Genomic DNA, 23,371 nt, shown 5'->3' on the forward strand with positions numbered 1-23,371 from the left:
ATTGAAATTTTTATTTTACTGTCTTCTGGAATTTTAGCAGCTGGACAATCAGTAAATACTTTTCTACTTACACAAGATTCATGTAACCAGATCTGTTTGGAGACTGATCATGATATGTATTAGACTAAAAGGTCTGAACTCAAAAGCATGTTTTGCATCATTTGTCTAGATTCTCTAAAGTAAAAGTAATTCTCAAATGTCTTCGAATGAACAAAAAATTGTCAAGAGTATGAAGTTGACTGCATTACTGTATAATCAATTATTGGAACCTTGATTTAACAAGCTATTTTCATTTTCAGTCCAATGGTATACAAAGAGGAAATTTTATTCTTTGTAGTTTCTCCAAATTCTTTGTAAAGATTATGAAAGTAATTTGCGAAAAATAAGCGAATTGACATGGAATATAAGGTGAATAGTACATTTTTAAAATGTAGTTGCGTATAATGGAAAACGTCAGTCTTGTATATTCAGCTAAAACAAACCATTAGTGCAAGACCTAAATATTAATGAGATCCGGGGTTTGCAACGAAATATCATTGCTCCTTTTCCCCCCAGAAGTTAAAAGAAACATGGGGAGAGCTTTTAAGTGAAAACTAAAGGTGCTGGTATCACAACTGGAAATGCAAGGATGCAGAAGAAATGGTAAGATGTGGGTGGGTAGTATCCCAGTAAACAACATATACCTTCTAACAGACTTGAGGTGGCTGTCAAGCCTTTCAGACATGTGATTGATAATGAATGTCAGAGGAGCGTTTTCTTTTCCATCAACGCTTCAGGAGACAGCGGACCGCCATCAACACCGCGCAGAAGAGAACCCCTGTCACGGAGACAGGGCCGCCCCCGGCTCGCCTGGGCACGCCCCCTCCTGCCCTCGCAGCGGGGTCCCGCCCTTTCCGCCTTCCACTTCCTAGTAACCGTCCTCCCTTGCGCCATCTTCGCGGGACTGGATTGGCTGATGGGGCAACCGCCAACGGCTGTGGCGTTTAAACCTGAGCCGCTGCTGCTACTGCTTGCCGAGCGCCCTGAGCTAGGTAGGGGTGCTCCACGCTGAAAGAGAGGTAAGTTAGTGGCCTGCGGCGTTTGACGTGACCGCTCTCTCACTGTCGGGATCGGTGTCGTTCTTGAGCCGGTTCTCTAGGCGCTGTCCGCCTCGGTCTCCGGCTCGTCTTCCGCCCTCTGTCCTCCGGGATCTGGGACGGCGCCCCTCTCCGCTCCGAGGGGTTCGTTGATGGAGTCCTGTTTTGGCTTTGAGTCGCTGCCTCTTGTTTCTGAGATTTGAGCGTCCGGCAGGGCGAGCAGGGAAAGCCACCAGTTAGGTCAGCTACTTAAGGGAACAAATTTCTGTCTCTGGGACTGCTCTACTTGCTTGAACAGTTTCTAGGGCATTGTGAGCGCTCAGTACGTGTCTGCGAAATGAATGTTAGGGACTGCGTGCCAAAGTTCTCGAAGGAGCCCTCTCCTTTGGAGAGGCTGGCTGAAGGCGAAGAGGTGATGGAAGACTGGGAAGAACTTGGAACTTGGAACTTGAGCTACTTGATGTACAGGTGGGATTTCAGTAGAGAACAGGGACAATGTCTTATTCAGTAGAGATGTCCTGTTCTGTCCTATTCAGTAGAGAATAGGACAAATTTTTAGATGAGGTATCCAATTCAGGAGAATTGGATGTGGAACTGAGTATTTCGTATTTAGAGATAGTCGAGATGCTGGCCGGACAAGTGTCACAGAATTGTAATAAATAGGTGCTGGTATTGAGTGCTGACTGTATACTAGGTCCTGTACTAGACACTGTACATATATTGGCTCATTTAGTCCCTCCAAGGAGATGACCTGAGTTTTTATGGTTTTATAAATCTGGAAATTGAGACGAAGAGGTGTTGAGATCACATAGCTATGAAATGTTGGAACTGGAGCTCCAACACAATTGTAATCACTATCATAATGTCTCAGTGTCTACATGGTAAATCACCCTGGAGCAGTACTCCAAATGCCTGGTTCTGGCTCCTAAAGTTTCCCTTGGTAAGGTCATTGATGTAGGGGCTGACAGGGCAATGTCAAGGAACACTCCCAGATTTCTGGCATGAGGATTTGAATAGGCGATTGACAGTGCCATTTATTAAATTAAGGATTTGTGTCAGAACCAGTTTATTGGGGAGGGCAGTCCAGCTGTGGTTTCCTAATTAGTAAAATGAGATTTTATATTCCAGACTGGATTTTTTGGGAGATGAACTAGATTTCTATGTTAGGATCCCTTTCAGGTGTGTGAGATGCAACAGTTTGAGGGGAGTTTCTGTGTTCTACTGTCTATGAGATAGATAGTGATGTTTGATTTTAAAGTTTCTTTTTGGCAAAACGTTTAAAAGAACCGTTGAGCCTTAATCTTGAAAAGTTTCTGGTTCAACTTACTCCCCATTGCAGAAATTTCTTCTGAAACCATCTTTCCATTATTTGCTTGACACCTCCCAACATCTGCTTAACACTTTCAAAGGAGACCCATTCCAAGAGTGGGCAGTTTTTCTATTGGAAAATTCTTCCATTCATTCATAGTCACTTCTTCCACAAATGTTTATCCAGCAGCTGCTATGTGGCAGGCATATTTCTGTACTAAGGTACAGAAGCAAACAAACTTGACAAAAGTTTATGTCCTCATTGAACTTACAATTTAGTAGGAGAAAACAGATAATAAGTTAAATAAACTATTTAATTTTATCTTAGACATTGGTGAGTTAATGGAAAAAAAATAAAACAGAAGGGGAGAATGGGGGTAAGTGTGCAATTTTTAAGTAGTTTGGACTGGGAAGTCTCACTAAGAAAGTGACATTTTGGCAAATGCTCGAAGGAAGTGAGCAAGCCCTGTGGTCATTTGAAGGAAGAGCTGATACAAAGGGAAAAAGGAATAAAATGACAGTATATTCAAGGATGGGAATTTTTAGGGAGGAGGGAAGATGAATGGTCTGCACACATGAATGTGTTGTAGCCTCTAGAAGGGGTGTGGGAGGGAAAACAGCCCCTGCCTGACAGGACTGCAGGAGAATCTGTGTCCTCAGGGTAGAGGGTGGTTCAAGAAGATGAAGAGAACATTCAGAAAAGAGATTGAGACTGTAGAGGTTTGGTTGATGATGGAATGTGAGTTCTAGAGGACCTCATGAGTCTGGCAAGGGTAAGATAGGCAGGCTGTATTCATTTCCTTTGGCTGCTGTAACAAATTATCATAAATGAGGCATTTAAAACAACAGAAATGTATTTCCCCACAGTTCTGGAGGCCAGAAGTCTAAATTCAGTTATCACTGAATTCTTCCCCCCTCAAGGTGTATTCCCAGCTGCACTCTCTCTGGAGGGTCTTCAGGAGAATCTGTTCCTTGCTTTGTCGGTTCCTGATGGCTGCTGGCAGTCCTTGGCATGTGGCTGCATCACTCCTGTTTCTGCTGTCTTTTGTAAGGAGTCTTGTGATAGTATTTAGGCCTGCCTGGATAATCCAGGATAATCTCCCCATTACAAGATCTTCAAGTTATTCAAATCTGCAAAGGCTGTTTTTCCACATGAAGTTTAAAATTAAAGGGATCTAATAACTTTGGGGGGCCATTTTCCAGGTTACCACAGGACCAGATGAGGAATATGTAGATCTGAAGGGATTCGAGTGAGGGGGATGAATGTGACCCAGGAGTTGAGGGATTCTTGCCATGGTTGACATAGTGAGCTGAGTTCTGGATTGCCATAGTGAGCTGAGTCCTGTGGACTCAAGGCAGGTATGGTGGGGAGGCTGAGTATTGAGGGTTAGGCAGGTGCAGGGGACAGGGTTGTTTTTTTTTTTTTTAGATCTCTGCAGATAGAGGTAAGGAGGCTTGGGGAGGAAATGGAGCCATGGGGAGGTTGGTCTTACATGACTCAACATCAAGCGCTTCCTTCTCAGTGAAGCTATTTCTGATCCTTTTCCTCTGCCCAGGCACAGTTAATCACTTCTCCTCTGCATTGTGTATTGCAGCTATTACTCTTGTAATACTATAATGTAATGATTTCTTTATCTTCCTGTTTCTATAATAGGCCATAAATCTAATAGACAAATTTAAGATTTCCTATTTCTCCAACCCCCTTCCCCACCTTGGATTAGGTATATCTCTTCTGTACTTCCTTTAAACTCTATGTATATCTCTAAGGTTACACTTCTTACATTGTATGAAAGCCCTGTCTGTACCCACATTCCATGCATTCCATGAGGGCAGAGACCATATCCTGTCATCTGTCCCCTGCACCTGGTACATGGATGATTAATGTAGGTTTAAATGAAAAAAATAATCATTTACCTTTTTGGATTGTACCTTAAGCCACTTTTGATTACATTCATACTTTCAGATTTTATACAAAGTTTAGCAAATACTTAATGCACAGAATATATTCAGTCATGATTATTACTTTTTAAAATGTATTTATCAGTTATCCTTTTTCTTTTATTAATCAATACTATGATTTTTTTTTTCTTTCACTTCAGTGATGGCGTGCCCAGTGATGGAAACTGGCTCACTTTTTACCTCAGGAATTAAGAGACATGTGAAAGACAAAAGAATTTCAAAGACTGCTAAGTTGAATGTTTCTCTTGCTTCAAAAATAAAAACAAAAATTCTAAGTAAGTGCCATTAGTTTTAAAATACACTCACATTTTAACTTTTCCCCAGATTATGTTTTCTACCTTATTTTATCAAGTACAGAAAATTACTAAAATGACTATTTTGTTAACTGATAACTTTTTAAATTTCATCCTTCCTATCTCTTTCGACTCCTGTTAGTTGGGTGGTTTTGATGATTTACCCTAAGTGTGACAGCTGAATTTTTAGCAGTGAGGCTGCAGTGGCCCAAGACAGCTACTTTCTACAGCACAGAAAAAAATACCAACATGATTTTTCTGGAAAAGACGTAATAAGTGTAGCAGGTTGTTCTGGCATGTTGTGGCAACTGGATGATGGGTAGTTGCATGATGTGGCACTGGATGCTTTTATATATATGTGTGTGTGACTTTATATAGGTAATCTTACAAAGACACTGAGCACTTTGGAAATGGAATTTCATGAATTCTGGAGTTAAGGCATCAGACGGGCCAAAAAAAAAAAGGAGGTAGGAAAACTCCAAGATAAATTTTCATTACTTTTGAACATTATCTCAATGTTCATAACCATCTTAGCAGGAGTCGGGGAGGTATCCTTTTAGTCACATTATCTGCTGATACAGCTCTGCGAAGGACAATCAACGTGTGACTTCTAAAACAACCCAGCCTCCTGGGTGCCTGTAAATCATGATGCAGCTCCCACCCAGGTCTCTAGGGCCACTTCTTACACTGGCTCTTGCTTCCTCCCTTTGGCAAGACTATTCCATACCCCATGTTACGAAGGAATATGCTGACTTTGAGGAGTACAATAGGAAAATATTATTACTCTTTATCTTCTGGAAATCCTAAGCTGGTTCTAGTCAATTTCCATTTGCTATGCCAAGGATGGCTATACAAAACTACTCTCTCTGCCAAAGGTAAAGTACTGTTTTGGACCCTGTTTTGCAGAATCCCAAGTTTTCCCTGAGTACTTACAAAATGTTATTAAATTTTATAAAACTTATTTCACATACACTAGACTTTTATTCAGTGGTATATGTTATTGAATGGTGACATGTAAGTTAAAATTATGAAAATATAATGATGTTTTAAATGTACTAAGGGAACACACTGTATTTAAGGTAAGCTCTACCAATGAATTAACAAGGAAATTTCTTTGCTTCCAACAGAAAAGCATTTCAGGAGTGATTTAAATCATATTTACATAGTGCTTTTAAAGAGAAGTCAAGTTTCGATTGCAGTAGATGCCTAGAAATAAGAGGTAGGATCTTTTAGATGGCAGTAAGAGGTCCTACGGGGTTTAGATTATCCGTCTAACATTAGAGTAAGTATGCCTCTGTCACTCAAAGTTTGAAAATGGACTTTGGGAGTATTAAGTAATTTCTTCAGTTCTGGAGCTGTAGAGACTGACTTTAGAATTTTCACAGATTGGCTATCCTCATTCCTATGGGACATTTCCAGGTAGAGCTGCAGAATCAGTTTCTCCATTCTGTCTGCTAGTCAAACATAGGAAAGCAGGTCGAGCAGCAAGTATCAATATTTAGTTTTTGTGACTGATCTAATTATGTAGAATGCTGTGTCTGTGCTGCAGTCCTCTTATTCCTAACTTTTTATATATATTCTGCATTCCTCACAACTCTTGAATTCATCATCTGTCTAGCTTTCATTTCTTCAGCTCTAAACTGTGAGTTTATTTTTCTCAAAACTACATCTGTATTGTTACTCTCTTTTCCAATCTTCAGTTAAAACTTATAAAGTGAAATGCATTTTGTCTAATGTAGTTTTACTAAGGAATACAAAAATTTATTAAAGTGTAAGTTCAATATTAACTCATTTTAAAAATCTTTTTACAGATAATTCTTCTATTTTCAAAATATCTTTAAAGCACAACAACAGGGCATTAGCTCAGGCTCTTAGTAGAGAAAAAGAGAATTCTCGAAGAATTACAACTGAAAAGATGCTATTGCAAAAAGAAGTAGAGAAACTGAATTTTGAGAACACATTTCTTCGCCTAAAGCTGAATAACTTGGTATGGAAGCTATATTGTTTTTGAATTCTAATTATAACTTAAATCTTTTAGCTGCATTATTATAGAAGCTCTAAAAATATTTTTCAGATCTCCAATTGTGAAAAATTATTGAAAGTCAGTTTGCCATGCAAGTCCATGTTAAAGGACAAACTGTTAATGGGTAATAAAACATGTGTTTTAAATCTGCATTCTAAATATGTGCTTGTGTGCTGTGTAAACCAGTATAATACCTTGACCAACATTTGATTGCTAATCATAAGCAAAGCTTGGTACATTAATACATTTTTAAAAGATGGTCATAGTTCTTCCAGTGTTCTTGAAAGGAAAGGAGTTTCCAGAATGTTGTTACTCTTTTTTAATCTCAGCATTTACCTGGCCACAAGCCAAACAGAATGAAGATTATAGTTGTTTCTTTTCCTTCCAAATTTCAACTCTGTTCACAGACAGGGCAGTGAGAGCCAATGATTAGCTAGGCTACAACTATAGATCTAAATCTAAAATAAGTAGAACTTATTTATAATGGAAAAAGGACCTACTCTACTCGTGGGTTAAATTACTGTGGCTGACAAACTGTTCTCTTGCCATGTGATATATTATTATGAGAAGATAGAAAAATGTTTATAGGAAAACGTATAATTGTTAGTTCCAAAGCATTCAGTGTGTGTGTACATGTATGTATGTATGATATGTATGACTATTTGGACTATTTAACACTATTTGGTACTATATAATGTACCATTTTAGCTGAATGTGATCTCAATTTTTAGCTCAATGTGATATCAATTATTTTTTAAGTTTTCTCACATAGATGGCATTCATAAACGCTTGATATTATAAAACATTCCAAGTCTTAACTGATTAAAAGGGGTCTTTATTTTACATGTGCAGAATAAGAAGCTTATAGACATAGAAGCTCTCATGAACAATAACTTGATAACTGCAATTGAAATGAGCAGTCTTTCTGAGGTAAGTAGAATTTATATGTAAATAGTGTCATTCTTTACAGAGGATCACTGAGATTACTTAAATAACATCAAGGTTGGAGATTCATATTTCAAGTTTTGTGCAAAGGACTGATGATAATATCAGTTTTAACTGGCTAACAGCATATTATCATTTTGTATAATTGGTTATTGAAAATGTCATATGAAAATTAGGTTTTTATTAAAAGTAACAGGATTAGACAGGTTAGTGGAACATACTGGCTCCTAAACGGACTAAGAAACATGAAGACATTAGTAGAAAGGAAGCATTTTAAGTGAGGAAAGACTTTGGGGTTTTTGTTTGTTTGTTTGTTTCAAAGATGGACACAATTGAAAAACTGGGGAGAAAAATAGAGGGTGGTCCTACTTTATACTGTTTTCTAAAACAAATTCTAAATTTCCCAAATGCTTTTCATGTGGTTCTTTTTGGAGAATTCAGAGGGCTGAGGTCAACATCTAGATTAAGGAAAAGTAAAAACTGGACAGCAGGTAGATGGAGAAGCTGGAGGTGAAGGCATAGTATACAATCTTGGTAGCTACCTTCTCGAACTTACTATTTAACAGACTAACTTTTGCATACCAAGCTTTAAAATTCTTTTTCTTTCTAGTTGTTATTAAGTGGGGCAGGTGATGGGTCATATAGACATATTGTTCTAACATCAGAATGAGATAAGAAAAGTATAGAATAAAGTTTCACACATGCTTTTGTCCGCCTTCAGCTACTTTCTTCTCCATTCTCTCTTCTCCTTGTACATCATGCAGGTGATTGCTTTCATCTGTTTCTTTATATAAAAACAAACAAATAAATATTTTCTTACTTTTCTTCTTTACACAAAAGATAGCATGCTATACCAGATGTTCTGTACCTTACTTTTTATGTGACATATCTTGGGGATTTCTCCAAATGATTACATGGAGTGATTCCTCGTTCTCTTTTGGTGCTGCTTTGGATAGATCTAGAGTGGACTTGTAATCTACCTCACTAGGCTCCTGTTGTTGGACACTTGCGTTGTCCTTTGCTGTTGGCTTGTGTTAGTGTAGAGTGCCTTTCCCTCTTGCATCATTAACTTTTTTCCTCCCTTCTGAATTATTCCCATCAGGATGCAAAAATGTTATCATCTCTCATCTTAAACAAACAAACAAACAAATAAACCTCTTATTCCACCTATTTGCCAGCTACTATCTCAGCTCTCTTCTTGCCTTTACAGCAAAGCTTTTTGAGAGATTTATTCACTATCTCTAGTTTCTATTGATCCCATTCCAACTGGGTTTTCACCACCAATCCACTAAATCCTGAAAGTCACCATTGATGTCCATGTTGCAAAAACCCATGGATAATTCTTGGTTCTTATATTGACTTCTCATGAGTTTTAGAATACTACACTCTACTAAGTCTCTTCCTACCCTTCTGGCTATTCTTTTTCGGTCTGTTTGCTGGTTTCTCTTTGTTTTCCTAAGTTTTGGGAATGCCTTATGACTTAGTTCTTGGACTTCTCTTTTCTATCTACGTTCACTCCTCCTAAATAATTTTATTCTATCTTACGGTTTTAGTTACTACTGTATACTGATGACTTTCAAATTTGTAACTCCAGCCTGACCATCTCCTCTGACCTCCAGATGATTTATATCTAATTACCTACTTGGCATCTGGACATCTAAAAGGCATCTCAAATTTCACATTTGCCACCAAACCAGTTCCTTATGAGATTTTCATCTAAGATAATCACAACTCTCTTTTCCTATCTTTTTCTCACACCCTGTATCTGATGCTTTGGCAAATCATTTTAGTTCTGCCTTCAAAATCAGTCTACAATTCTACCAGTTCTCACAACCCTCTTTCACTACCCATGTCCAAGGCACCATTATCTCTCACTTACATATTGTATTAATAATAGCATCCCAACTTGGCCTTCTTTTTCTCTTGTTTCTCTATGTATTCTCTTCTTATTATAACAGCAAGAATGATCCTGTTAAAATGTTAGTCTCTGCTTGAAACTCTCCAGTGGAGTATTATCTATTGCTTGATATGATCTGAAAACTGAAACTCTTGTTATTTCTTCCACCTCATTTACTACTCTCCTGTTTCTTCCACTCCTTAACCTTTTCAGTGCCGTTCTCTTCCCACTCCCTCAAACAGAGGTAAGTTGCTACCGCAGTGCTTTTGTACATATTCTGTCTGCATGCAACAAGTTCTTGTCCTTCAAATATTGACTCAAAAGTGACTACAGTGAAGTCTTCCCTGGCAACTCTGCATAAATTTAAACACTCCCAACTCTTGTACCAACATTTCATATCCTGCTTTTCTTCTTTCATCTTTCTCCTTAACACTTAACACTGTATGACAATTTTGTTTATTGTTCATCCCATCAGAATGTAAGCTTTTTGAGTGCAGGGATGTTACCAGAACAACATCTAGAACATAGTAGGATGCAATACACATGTATAAAATATTAGGTAGTGTTTCCCCAGTAAGAATGATGCTTGTTTTATATATAAATAAGTAAGGTACATATGTTTTCTGTAGTCCCTCTTTGATTGAGCTTTCTAAATAAAAATAATGCCAAATAATGTAAGTATCTTTTTAGCATGATGCTGATGTGGTCTTTTTAGGTGTCTTAGTATGATTATTTATTTTAGTAACTTTCCTAGTTTTACATTTCTGTAATAAACTTCAGAAGTGATTTATTTTTCATTTAATGCGCTGCTGAATTCTTTTTTGCCAGTTTTGTTTAGGATTTTTCTATTGTTATAAGTGAGGACTCTGAAGTTTTTTTTCTATGCATAGAAAAAACATAAGACCGTACAGTCTTTAGGCATTGATAACAATGATATATATACTAAGCTCATAAAAAGAATTTGGATGTCTTACTTTTTCTGTGTTCTTGAAAAGTGATACAGTATTATAAGTGTTTTTCTTTAAAGGTGTGGTAGAATTATTCTGTGAAACCATCTGGACCTGGGACTTTTTTGATGAGAGTGATAGTAGCTTTTTGTTGACTTTATTTATCCTATGGATATTGGTCCCCTTAGGAAAATGTCTTTCTTTCGTATTTAGTTTTATTGAATTATTTTCTCTTAGAAAGTTAAATGTTTAATCTAAGCTTTTTAATTGATGTTCACAGAGTTGACCAGAGTAGTCTGTCATTATTCTTTAATTTCGTCTGTGTTGTATTTCCCCAGTTGATTAATTTTGTGTATTTGGGCTTTGTCTCCCCCCCCGCCCCACCACCCCCCCCACTATCTTAGGTTGTTGTGGTTTTTCTATTTTATTTTATTCTTTTTTAAAAGAACCATCTTTCTAATTTAATTTAATGTTTGATGTTTCAAACATTTTTTGCTTTTATTTTTAATAAGTTATTTTGCCTTTTTGTGGTTCATTGTTACTTTTCTAACTTTGAGTCAATGCTTTTTTTATTGTTAACTGTAGGTAAGATGCCATTTCTCTCTCAATACTTTCAATTTTTTAAATTGTCTTTAGTTTTGAGAATTTTGACTTTGATGTGTTTTGCCATGAATTTCCCTGGGTTTATCTTTTTGAGGTTCACTCAGCTTCTTGAATTTGTAGGTTGATGTCTTTATCAAGTTTGGAAAAATGTTCAACCATTATGTCCCCAAATACTTTTCTAGTCCTGCACTCTTTCTCTTTCTCCTTTCCTTCTAGGACTCTCATGACAGGAATGTTTTCTCTTTTTCGCTATTCCCTAATCCTCTTATTTTTTTCAGTCTCTTTTCTCTCTTGTTCAGTTTGGGTAATTTCTATTGTTCTATCTCCAAGTTCACAGATTTTTCCCCCTTTTGTTTTCTTGGTTTTGCTCTTGAGCCCATTTAATTTGTTTTATTTGGTTATTACATTTTTCAGTTCTGAGCTCCATTTGGCTCTTTACATCTGTTTGTTTGCTGAGATGTTCCATTTTTTCATTTGTTTTAAGCATGTTAGTAATTGCTTGTTGAAGCATTTTTATGATACCTTTTTTAAAATCTTCGTCAGATAATTCTAACATTTGTGTCATCTCAGTGTTGGTATCTATTGTCCTTTCTCATTCCAATTTAGAGTTACCTGATTTTTGGCATGACGAGTGATTGATTTTCGATTGTATCTTGCGACATTTTAGGTGCATTATAAGACATTGGATCTTATTTCCATCTTCTGTTTAAGGAGACCTCCTTTGACACTACACTGGTGGTAAGGGGAGGTGCTGCCTACTGCCAAGTGGGTACTGAAGTTTAGACTTCCCATTCAGCCTCTGTTGACAACGCTGTGGTGGGCATAACTGATGAATGGAGCTGGGAGTTCAGGCTGACACCACTGTGGCTGAAACAGGGAAGGGCACCTCATTACTTTCATGGCCTCTGCTGACATGAAGATGAGGAGGATAATGAAGCGGGGGAGGTTGTTACTCCTGAAGAGTGATGAAAATCCTAGTTCTTTATTAAACCACTTCTGTCCCCACCATAGAGGAGAGAGAGGGGAACTCCTTCCTATCACTGAATGGGGATGTATAGCATATATACATTTTATTTTCTGTGTATTATGATGTTTTTACATCTTTTAAAATATTATTGGCTGGAGACACTGCCCTTCTCAGGGCTAGCCAATTTTTAGAGATAGCAAGGGACCAGCCAGGAGCTTGTCTTTTGTTTTAGTCTGTTTCTGCTGCTATAACAGAATACCACATACAGGGTAATTTATCATTTTCTTTTCTTGTTTTCATTTGAGATTTCATTCTCTAAAAAGACTGGGTAATTTATAAAGAACAGAGATTCATTTGGTTCACAGTTCTAGAGGCTGGGAAGTCCAAGAGCATGATGCTGACATCTGGCATGTGTCATCCCATGATAGAAGGTGGAAGGGCGAGAAAGCATGTAAGATAGAAAAGGAGACCAGACTCCTATAACTAACCCACTCCTGCAATAACAGCATTAATCCAGTCGTGAGGGCGGAGCCCTCATGACGTAATTACCTCTTAAAGGTCCTGCCTCTTAATACCATCACAATGGTAATTCAGTTTCAACATGAGTTTTGGAGGAGACATTCAAACCATAGCACTTTTGATATGCAAGCTAACTAATCCAGAGCCATACCTCCCCTGTCTGGCCCTTATATCTCAGGAGGCAATGGTCCTCTGCTTTAATTGTCCCTGGGTCAGGTACTAGGCAACCAGGGACCTACCTCTCCTGTGTCTTAGAGCCTGCCAGAATTATTCAAACTAGCCAATTCTAGACTATTCACCCTGCCCTGCCTTGCCTTTCCTGTGGAAACTCCGATAATAGGCTCTGGCCTAAACCTTCCCCTCGTTCCCATCTTCTGCCTCCTGACCATCCTAGTGTCTTTTCTGTGTGGCTCTGCATGGCCTGCTGTACCTCTTGTCTCTAGGACCTGTGAGTATAATACATTTTATTTTTTTCCTGAGTCTCTGCCTTCTTTTAATGGCTGCACCCAACTGACCATCTCATAAAAAGAATATGAAACAGGACAGAGATCCAAATATGTCCTCCACTGACATTGCTGGGCGGGGATGTACTCCTAACACTGGGCTGTCCCAAGCCTTTTTTGATGGTACCCCAGATTTGGAAGAGAGTTGTCGTCTTACAGCCTGGTGAGTGTGGAAGTTTAGGTTCCCCGTTTGACCTTTGTGCTTTTGTCAAAAATTAATTGGCCAAATATATGTGAATCCATTTCTGGACTCTCTGTTCTATGTCATTGATCTATTTGTCTATCATTATGCTAATACTATACTGTCTCAATTACTGTAACCCTCCTAACTTTTTTCTTTTTCAAAGTTTTTTTTTTTTTTTTTTTTTTTAGCTATTCTAGGTCTTTTGCATTTTCATATGAATTTTAAAATCAGCTTGATAATTTGGCGCCATTCCCTTGTTTCTATTACAGCTTAGCTCTGTAATAAGCAACATGGTTGTGTGTTGCCTAATTTTCTGGTCTTTATTAATAATTAAAAACATGTTTGTATCTGAAAATTTAGAAATGTGGATAAGCAAATATATAAAAGATATATTAAAATCACCCAGATTTTGAATTTTAAAAGGCCATTTAAAAGATGTATTATAAAATTCAATAAAATATTACATAACACATACATAGACATGAACATACTGCATGTATGTAAAGATATTCTATTTGTGTAGGTATAGTCATGTATTTATTCCTACACATGGAGGAATGTTGAGGTTATTTACCAAAATATTGGCAGTGATTATCTTTCGTTGGCATGATTAAGGATGAGCTGTGTTTTAACCTTATCACATTATTCTCATTAAACTATTAAAGGCAAATGCAAGAAATGTTTTTTTACTATTAATGTCATTGTATAATTTGGTACTGTGATAACTAATATGATTTAATAAGGTTAGAAACTTTCTGTTTTCTTTATTCTTTTCAAAAATAGTTCCATCAGAGTTCCTTTCTACTATCAGCTAGCAAGAAGAAACGAATTAGTAAACAGTGCAAGTTGATGCGTCTTCCATTTGCAAGGTAAATATGGGCTTGAATTACACTAGTTCCGAGTATATAGATTTTATATAACACTAGTGTTTGTATTGTACAATGTTCAGGATCATCAACCTGTAGTTATCTACTAAGGTAGAAATGAGGTAGTTTGTAGTGTCTTGCTATAGGTTGTTTCTCTAGGAATTCGAGGAAACTTACACTCAATCCCCAAACCAGGTTTATTTGTAATGTCTTGCCACTTTACAGTTCTTTTTTTCTTTTCATCTAGTTCACACCTGGCCTCGTATTGATTTCTCCTGGGTAAATCTGATGACTATTTCTACCTTTATTATCTTGTGTACTGTCCTAAGCTTTAAAATTAACTTTTGTCGGCTGGCCGGGCTTGATGGCTCATGTCTGTAATCCCAGCACTTTGGGAGGCTGAGGTGGGAAGATCACGAGGTCAGGAGATCAAGACCATCCTGGCTAACACAGTGAAACCCCATCTCTACTAAAAATACAAAAAATTAGCCAGGTGTGGTGGCGGGCGCCTGTAATCCCAGCTACTCAGGAGGCTGAGGCCAGAGAATGGCATGAACTCAGGAGGCAGAGCTTGCAGTGAGCCGAGATTGCGTCACTGCACTCCAGCCTGGGTGACAGAGCGAGACTCTGTCTCAAAAACAAAACAAACAAAAAAAATTAACTTTTGTCTTTGCTCTTCTCCTCCTGTCCACAATTCTTATTTTTGATTAATTTGATTATAAGTTATAGAAAGCACCCTATTTCAAATCTATTATTTTACAAGTCAGTCAGTGACGCTCAGAAAGGCGAAATGATTGAATGGATTGATAGCATTGACCAAAATCCTCTTATCTCTTTTAGAAATGTTCTTTCTATTGTATATAACTTACAGATTTAATGCGTTTACTTAAGTGTACAAGTATATGTACTTATTTATTGAAATGCTATCTATGCCATAGTAAAAAACACTCATATTTACTGTATCACTTTCTATTCATTATAGTTAGTTCCATTGACTTGCCTATTATGTGTGTTACTACCATTTTGTACCAATACATTTTAATTGTTATAATTTTAAAATAGTAAATTTTGTTGTTTATTAGATCCTTAGTAGTTTTTCAAAAGTATGTTGTCATTATGCACATATTGTTTCATATAGATATGCAAATCAAGTGTCAACTTATCCTCCAAAAAATTGTATTGTGTGTTTTTAAGTGAACTTTTGTTGGAATTATATTATACACATTCAGACATAGTGGATTTTCACAAAGTGAACACTGTTGTGTAACAAATACCCAGAACAAGAAACAGAATATTACCAACATCTCAGATACTTCCTTGTGTCCCTTTCTAGTCATTACCCACTACCCAACACCTACCCAAGGATAAATATTATGCTGACTTCTAATTATAAACTGATTAATTTTGCACGGTTTTGAACTTCATATAATAAAATTATACAGTATGTATGTTTATCTCTGTCTTCTTTTGCCCAGCATTATGTTTGTGAGATCCATCCGTATTGCTGTATGTAGTTGTGAATTATTTGTTCTCATTGCTGTATAGTATTCCATTATATGATTATACTATAATGTATCCATTTTTCTTATGGTGAACATTTTGTTGGTTTTCCAGTGTGTTTTTTTGAGACAGAGTCTTGCTCTGTCACCCAAGCTGGAGTGCAGTGGCACGATCTCGGCTCACTGCAACCTCCAACTCCAGAATTCAAGTGATCCTCCTGCCTTAGCCTCCCAAGTAGTTGGGATTATGGGCACTCACCACTCTGCTTGGCTAATTTTTGTACTTTCAGTGGGGACAGGATTTTACCATGTTGGCCAGGCTGGTCTCACTCCTGACTTCCAGTAATCCTCCTACCTCGGCCTCTGAAAGTGCTAGGATTACAAGCATGAGCCACCACACCTGACCTGGTTTTCTAGTTTTTATCTATTACAAATAGGGCTGCCACATATATGCCTTTTGATGAAGGTATGCACATATTCTGTTAGGTATATAGTGTGGAGTAGAATTACTTGGGATATATATTTATATCTCTTTGGCTTCAGGAGAAACTACTAAGTAGTTTTCTAAAGGAGTTATACCAATATACATTATTACTAACAATATATGAGGATTCCTGTTGTTCTATATGCTCAACAATTCTTGTTATTGTCAGTCTTTTTCATTTTAGTCATTTTGTGGGGTATGTAGTGGTATCATGTTGAGGTTTTATTTTTAATTTTCCTGATAACTAAGAAGTTAAGTATCTTCATATGTTTACTTTCTGTTGGGTTATCTGTCATATTTTTTAAGGCGTTCCTTGTATACATTTTTTTGTATGTAAGACAGGGTCTCACTTTGTCACCCAGCCTGGAGTGCAGTGGTGCAATCTCACCTCACTACAGCCTTGACCTCTCAGGCTCAAGCGATCCTCTCTTCTCAGTCCCCCAAGTAGCTGGGACTACAGGTGCATGCCACCATGCCTGGCTAATTTTTGTACTTTTTGTAGAGACAGGGTTTTGCCATGTTGCCCAGGCTAGCCTTGAACTCCTGAGCTCAAGTGTTCTGCCCACCTCAGCCTCCCAAAGGGCTAGGATTACAGGTGTGAGCCACTATGCCTGGCATATTCTTTGTATATCTTCTACTCTGTAGCTTGCCCCTTTGCTCTCTTAATGGTGTCTTTAGATGAAAAGTAGCTCTTTATGAAATCCAACTTTGTTTGCGGCGGGGAGGTGTGTATCTTCTCCCTCACCCCCCTTTTCGGTTACTAACTTTTGTGTCCTTTAAAGAAAATCTTTATTGGTTCTGGTTCTAAAATGGCAGTGTAAAATAAGCTGGCTTCTCTTGCCCCAACAAAAACAAAAAACAAATACAGTGACAAGATCTTCCACCAGCAACAGCCCAGAGCTCAAGCTAGATGAGATACTTCCTGAGGCCAAAGAGAGGTGGAAAAACTCTGAGCAGATGGTAGGAGAACTGCACTTACACATGTGCGATGCCCTTCCCTCCCATTCTGCCAGGCCCCAACTGTGCAGAAAATCTCCCCTCAACTCACAGTCTGTACTGGAAAAAGCAAACTTGAAATGGTCAGCCAGCTTCCCCACCTTCTTCAGTTCCCTGTCAGAACTGTCCTTGCCTTAACTGATGGGTAGTATTGTGACTGCCTGAAGGGAGAAATATCCTGAGGACAGGCAGAGACAAACAAGCAAGGCTGGACTACAATCCCCAGCCCAGAAACTCTGCTCTGTAACTCAGCCAAAGGAAGCACCAAATGAGAGTGGTTGTAGGAGGTACATTCCCCAGGTGCCCTGGGTGTGAACTCCTAGCTAGCCCTCCCAAACTGCTGTCCTAAACCCTTTGGGACCTCCCCCGTTTTGGGACAGGCAGTGGTCAAACCATTTACTAGCTCCAATGTGAACCTAGGTTGAAGGCACCACCTAGAGCCAAAAAGGAGGCAGCAAACTAGCAGTGAAGATTTGCTAAGCAGATATATTCAATAAAATCCAAAACAAGCTGGACAAAGCAAACTGGAATAAATAACTAATCCTTCAAGGCAAAGACATAGACATATACGCACAAGAAACTACAGCAAACAAGGAACCATGACCCTCCCAAAAGGACAAAAAGCAGAAATTTAGTGATTCTAATGAAGTGGCAATTTGTGAGTTCTTGGACCAAGAATTCTAAATAGTAGTTTTAAGGAAACTCAGTGATCTCCAAGATAACACAGAAAAGCAGTTCAGAAATTTATCAGAGAAATTTAACAAAGAGATTAAAATAATAAAAAAAAGTCAAACAGAAATCCTGGAACTGAGAAATACATTTGCTGAACTATAAAACTCTTTAGAGGTTCTTAATAGCAGAATGAACCAAACAGAGGAGCTGGAATGAACCAAACAGTGAGCTGGCTATTTGAAAATACACAGTCAGAGAAGAAAAATAAATAGAAGGAAAAGGAATGAAGAGTGCCTACAAGATACAAAAAATTACCCCAAAAGACCAAATCTAAGAATTATTAGTGTTTAAGAGAGAGCCGAGCATGAGCAAGGCATAGGAAGCTTATTCAAAGAAATAATAACAGAAAATTTTTCAAGACATGAGAAAGATATACATATCCAGGTAAAGGAAGGCCTGAGAACACAAAACAGATTCAGTGCAAATAAGACTACTCCAAGGCATGTTATAATCAAACTCTCAAAGGTCAAAGACAGAGAAGATCCTAAAAGCAATGAGAGATAAGAAGCAAATAACAGATAAAGGAGCTCCAATTCATGGAGCAACAGACTTCTCCACAGAAACCATGCTGGCCAGGAGGGAGTAGAACAACATTTTCAAAGCACTTAAACAACAAAAAACTGACACCCAAGAATATTGTGTCCAACAAATTGTCATGCAAATTTAAAGGAGAGCTAAAGTCTTTCACGCATAAACAAAAGCCAAGGAAACTGACCACCACCAAGACCCATCTTGCAAGAAATGAGGAAGGGAGTTCTTCAATCTGAAAGAAAAAAACACTACCATGCAAAAGGAAAGTTTTTAAGGTATAAAACCCACTGGTAAAATTAAGTACACAGACAAACCCAGAATACTTTGTTAACTGTATTTATGGTGTGCAATCCACTCAAACTCTAGTATGAAGCCCAAAAGATAAATGTATCAAAACTATACCAACCTGTTAATAGATAATATAAAGATATGTAAATTGATACAACTAAAAGACAAAATGTTGGAGGATGGAGTTAAATTATAGAATTATTTTGTGGGTTTTTATGTAAATTGTCTCAGTTCTTCAATTAAAAGCCATAGAGTAGCTGAATGGATAAATAAATGAGACCTACCTATGTGCTGCCTTCAAGAAACCCACTTCACCTATGAAGACACATATAGACTGAAAGTGGAGAAGGGCTGGAAAAAGATATTCCATGCAACTAGAAAACAATAAAGAGCAAGAGTAGCTGTACTCATAGCCGATAAGATAAACTACAAAGACTGTAAAAACTGGCAGTGAAGGAGGGTCACTATATGATTAAGGGGTCAATTCAACCAGAGGATATAACAATTATAAATATCTATGCACTCAACACTGCAGCTCCATATAAAGCCAACATTAATGGATGTAAAGGGAGAGAGAGACTGCAATATAGTAATAGTAGGGGGCTTTAACATCCTACTGTCAGTAATGGACAGATCATCCAGACAGAAAATCAACAAAGAAACAGCATAAACTGCATACTAGATACAATAGTTCTAACTGACATCTACAGAACATTTCACCCAACTGCTGCAGAATACACATTCTTTTCATCAACACATGGAAGATTTTTCAGAATAGACCATATCTTAGGCACAAACAGGTCTGTACAAGTTCAAAAAAATAAATCATATCCAGTATCTTCTCTGACCACAATGGAAGAAAACTGGAAATCAATAATGAGAGGAACTTTGGAAAATACACAAACAAATGGAAAATAAACAACATGCTCCTAAGCAACCAGTGGGTCAAAGAAGAAAGTAAGAAGGAAATTTTAAAATTTCCTAAATGAAAAGGGAAATACAACATAGCAAAGTGTATGGGGTATGGCAAAAGCAATACTGAAAGGGAAGTTTATAGCAATAAATGCCTATGTCAAAAAAGGAGAAACACTTCCAATAAACAACCTAAAAATACATGTCAAGGAATTAGAAAAGCAAGAACAAAGCAAATCCCAAGTTAGCAGAAGAAATAATAAAGATCAGAGCAGAAATAAATAAAATTGAGACTAAAAAACTATAGAAGATAAACAAAATGAAAAGTTGGTTTTTTGAAAAGATAAACAACATTGACAAACCTTTAGTTCAACTGAGAGGACTATAATAAATAAAATCAAACAAGAGATGAGACATAACAACTCAGACCTCAGAAATTATTAGAGATGATTATGAATAATTATACACCAACAAATCACAAAATGTGGAAGAAATGAATACATTTTTGGATACATATAACCTACCAAGATTAAACCATAAAGAAATGGAAAACCTCAACAAACCAATAACAGGTAATGAGATTGAAGCTATAATAAAAACTCTCCCATTGAAGAAAAGCTCAGCCTGGGCACAGTGGCTCACACCTATAATCCCAGCCCTTTGGGAGACCAAGGCAGGAGGATTGCTTGAGGCCAGGAGTTTGAGACCAGCCTGGGCAATATAAAAAGATCCAGTCCCTACAAAATAAAAAATTAGCTGGGTGTGGTGGCTAATCCTGTCAGGCTAATCCTGTGGTCCCAGCTACTCTGGAGGCTAAGGTGGGAGGACTGCTTGAGCCTGGGAAGTTGAGGCTGCAGTGAGCAGTGTTCACACCACTGCACTCCAGCTTTGGTGACAGAGCAACACCCTGTCTCAAAAAAAGAAAAGCCCAGGACTCAATGGATTCACTGCTGAATTCTACCAAAAATTTAAAGAACAGTGATGATGAATCCCACTAAAATGCTTTGAAAAGGAGAGAATACTTCCAAACTCACTCTACAAGGCCAGCATTACCCTAATACTAAAACCAGACAAGGACACAATGAAAAGAGAAAACTACAGACCAATATCACTGATGAACATAGATGCAAAAATCCTCAACAAAGTATTAGCAAGTCAAATTCAACAACACATTAAAAAGAACATTCACCATGATCAAGTGGGATTCATGCATGCTAGGGTTGTAAGGATGGCTCAGCATATACACGAATCAATCAATGTGATTCATCACATTAACAGAAACAAGAACAAAAACTGTATGAGTATTTCAATAGATGCCAAACAGCTTTTGCTAAAATTCAACATCCCTTTTTGATACACCAAAATGGGTGTAAAAAGAATATTCCTAAAAATAGTAAAGACCATCTATGACAAACCCACATCTAGCATTGTACTTTGAAGACTGGAACAAGACAAGAATGCCCACTTCCACTGCTATTCAACGGAATACTTGAAGTACTGGCCAGAGCAACTAAGCAAGAAAACAAAATAAAGGGCATCCACATTGGAAAGGAAGGAGTCAAATTAGCCTTGTTTGCAGATGGCCTGATCTTATAAAGACTCCACTGAAAAGCTGTTAGGACACATAAGGGAATTCAGTGAAGTTGCAGGATGCAAAATCAACATAATTAGTAGCATTTATATGTGAACAATCAGAAAAAAAAGTCAAGAAAGCAATCCCATTTATCATAGCTACAAAAAATATGACATACCTAGGAATCAATCTAACCAAAAGAAGTGAAAGTTCTATAGAAGGAAAATGACAAAACCCTGATGAAAGAAATAGGACACCAAGAAAGGGAAGATATTCCATGCTCATGGATTGGAAGAATTAATACTGTTAAAATACTACCCAAAGCAATTTACAGATTCAGTGCAATTCATATCAAAATACCAATGACATTCTTCACAGAAATAAGGGGGGAAAATCCTAAAATTTATATGGACCCACAAAAGACCCTGAGTAACCAAAGCAATCAGGACTTGATCTGGGCAAAAATGTCTTGTGTAAGACCTCAAAAGCACAGGCAACCAAAGCAAAAATAGACAATTAAGATTATTACATCAAGCTAAAAAGCTTCTGCACAGCAAAGGAAACAATCAACAAAGTGAAGAGACAACCCATATAATGTGAGAAAATATTTGCAAACTGTCTCTCTGAGAAAGGAATAATAACCAGCATTTATTGGGAGCTTAAATAACTAAGTAGCAAAAACGAAAAAAACTGCTTGCAAAAAGAGGAATCCTCATATACTGGTAGAAATGTAAATTAATATAGCCACTATGCAGAACAGCATGGAGGTTCTTCAAAAAACTAAAAATATAACTTCCATATGATCTAGCAATTCCATTGTTGAGTATATATCCAACAACAACAAAAAAAGGAAATCAGTGTATCAAAGAGCTATGTGCACTCCCATGTTTATTGCAGCACTATTCACAATAGCCAACATGTGGGAATCAACCTAAGCACCCATCAACAGATGTGTGGATAAAGTATGGAAGATATATATACAATGGCATATTAACAGTTGTGTGTCACAGTGCTCAGCTTTATTTTATATTCTTAAATGATATTCTGAATGTTACTGGGTTTTGTTTGTTTGTTTTTTAAGTGCAAGCAAGTTTACTAGTGAAGTTAAGGAATAAAGAAAGGCTACTCCATAAGCAGAGCAGTGGCATGGGCTGTTCAACCAAGGTTACTTGTAGTTATTCCTTGATCATATGCTAAACAAGGGGTGGATTATTCATAAGTTTTTTAGGAAAGAAGTGGGCAATTCCTGGAACTGAGGTTTTCTCCCCTTTTAGACCATATAAAGTAACTTCTTGACATTACCATAGCATTTGTAAATTGTCATGGTGCTGGTGGGAGTGTCTTTTAGCATGCTAATAAATTATAATTAGCATATAATGAGCAGTGAGGATGACTGGAGGTCACTTTTGTCACCATCTTGGTTTTGGTGGTTTTGGCCGGCTTCTTTACTGCATGCTATTTTATCAGCAAGGTCTTTGTGACCTGTACCTTTTGCTGATCTCCTGTCTCATCCATTGACTAAGAATGCCTTAACTTCCTGGGAGTGCAGCCCAGTAGGTCTCAGCCTTATTTTAGCCATCCCCTGTTCAAGAAGGAGTTGCTCTGGCTCAAACACCTCTGATATATCCGCCCCTCCCCTCCTTTTACAAGGGAACCCTTAATCCTAAGGGTTGTAGAGGGATGAAAATTCATCTTCTGTAACTTCTTCAGGCTGAATAGGGGTGATGATATTCCTGCCTAACTGTTAGGGTCTCTTGTATTTGGGTAGAGAGGAGCTCAGTCAGAAGGCAACAGTATGGTGAGGGCCATTCATAACTCTTGAGTTCTGACAAAAGGTGATACCTGGAAGATTAATAAGTGTTCCATTTCAGAAAACATTAAGGGAGCCCATCCTGCATTCCTACACAAGGAGTACAACAGCAATATATTCTACAACAGTAAAGCAAAATAAGTAAAATTATCCCAAGTAAACTAAATAAGAAGACTTTCCATGAACTGGGCAATTGTTGGAACCAAGCTAATAGGGAGTCACTAACTGATTCCAAAACATGTCCAGAATTAGAATACTGATAGAGATTTCTACATTACCTGTCCCTCTTGTTTCTTTTGAGCAGCAGCCAGAGACCACTGATGGGCTCACAGGAATAAGCAGAGTCTAAAAAGAACATAAGTTCTTTTTAAATTGGCTTTGATGGAATGCTGTTCCATAAGGAATCTCAGATGAGACTTTTTTAAAGCTGGGCCCAGCCATGGGTTTGTACCCTCC

At 37.6% G+C, this 23,371-nt stretch overlaps 1 protein-coding gene across 1 annotated transcript in view; it reads left to right on the top strand.

The window, feature by feature from the left end:
• Window positions 1-947: 947 nt before the first annotated feature.
• SGO2 (shugoshin 2) overlaps window positions 948-23,371 on the top strand; it is a 52,789-nt gene continuing 30,365 nt past the window's right edge. The window contains exons 1-5 of the mRNA XM_025404994.1: window positions 948-1,058; window positions 4,484-4,618; window positions 6,448-6,623; window positions 7,512-7,589; window positions 14,008-14,093. Coding sequence (XP_025260779.1) covers window positions 4,486-4,618; window positions 6,448-6,623; window positions 7,512-7,589; window positions 14,008-14,093 — 473 coding nt within the window. The 5' untranslated portion in view covers window positions 948-1,058; window positions 4,484-4,485. The remainder of the gene's footprint in view (window positions 1,059-4,483; window positions 4,619-6,447; window positions 6,624-7,511; window positions 7,590-14,007; window positions 14,094-23,371) is intronic.

This window comes from Theropithecus gelada, chromosome 12, assembly GCF_003255815.1.
Source record: "Theropithecus gelada isolate Dixy chromosome 12, Tgel_1.0, whole genome shotgun sequence".
NCBI classification, from domain to species: domain Eukaryota; kingdom Metazoa; phylum Chordata; class Mammalia; order Primates; family Cercopithecidae; genus Theropithecus; species Theropithecus gelada.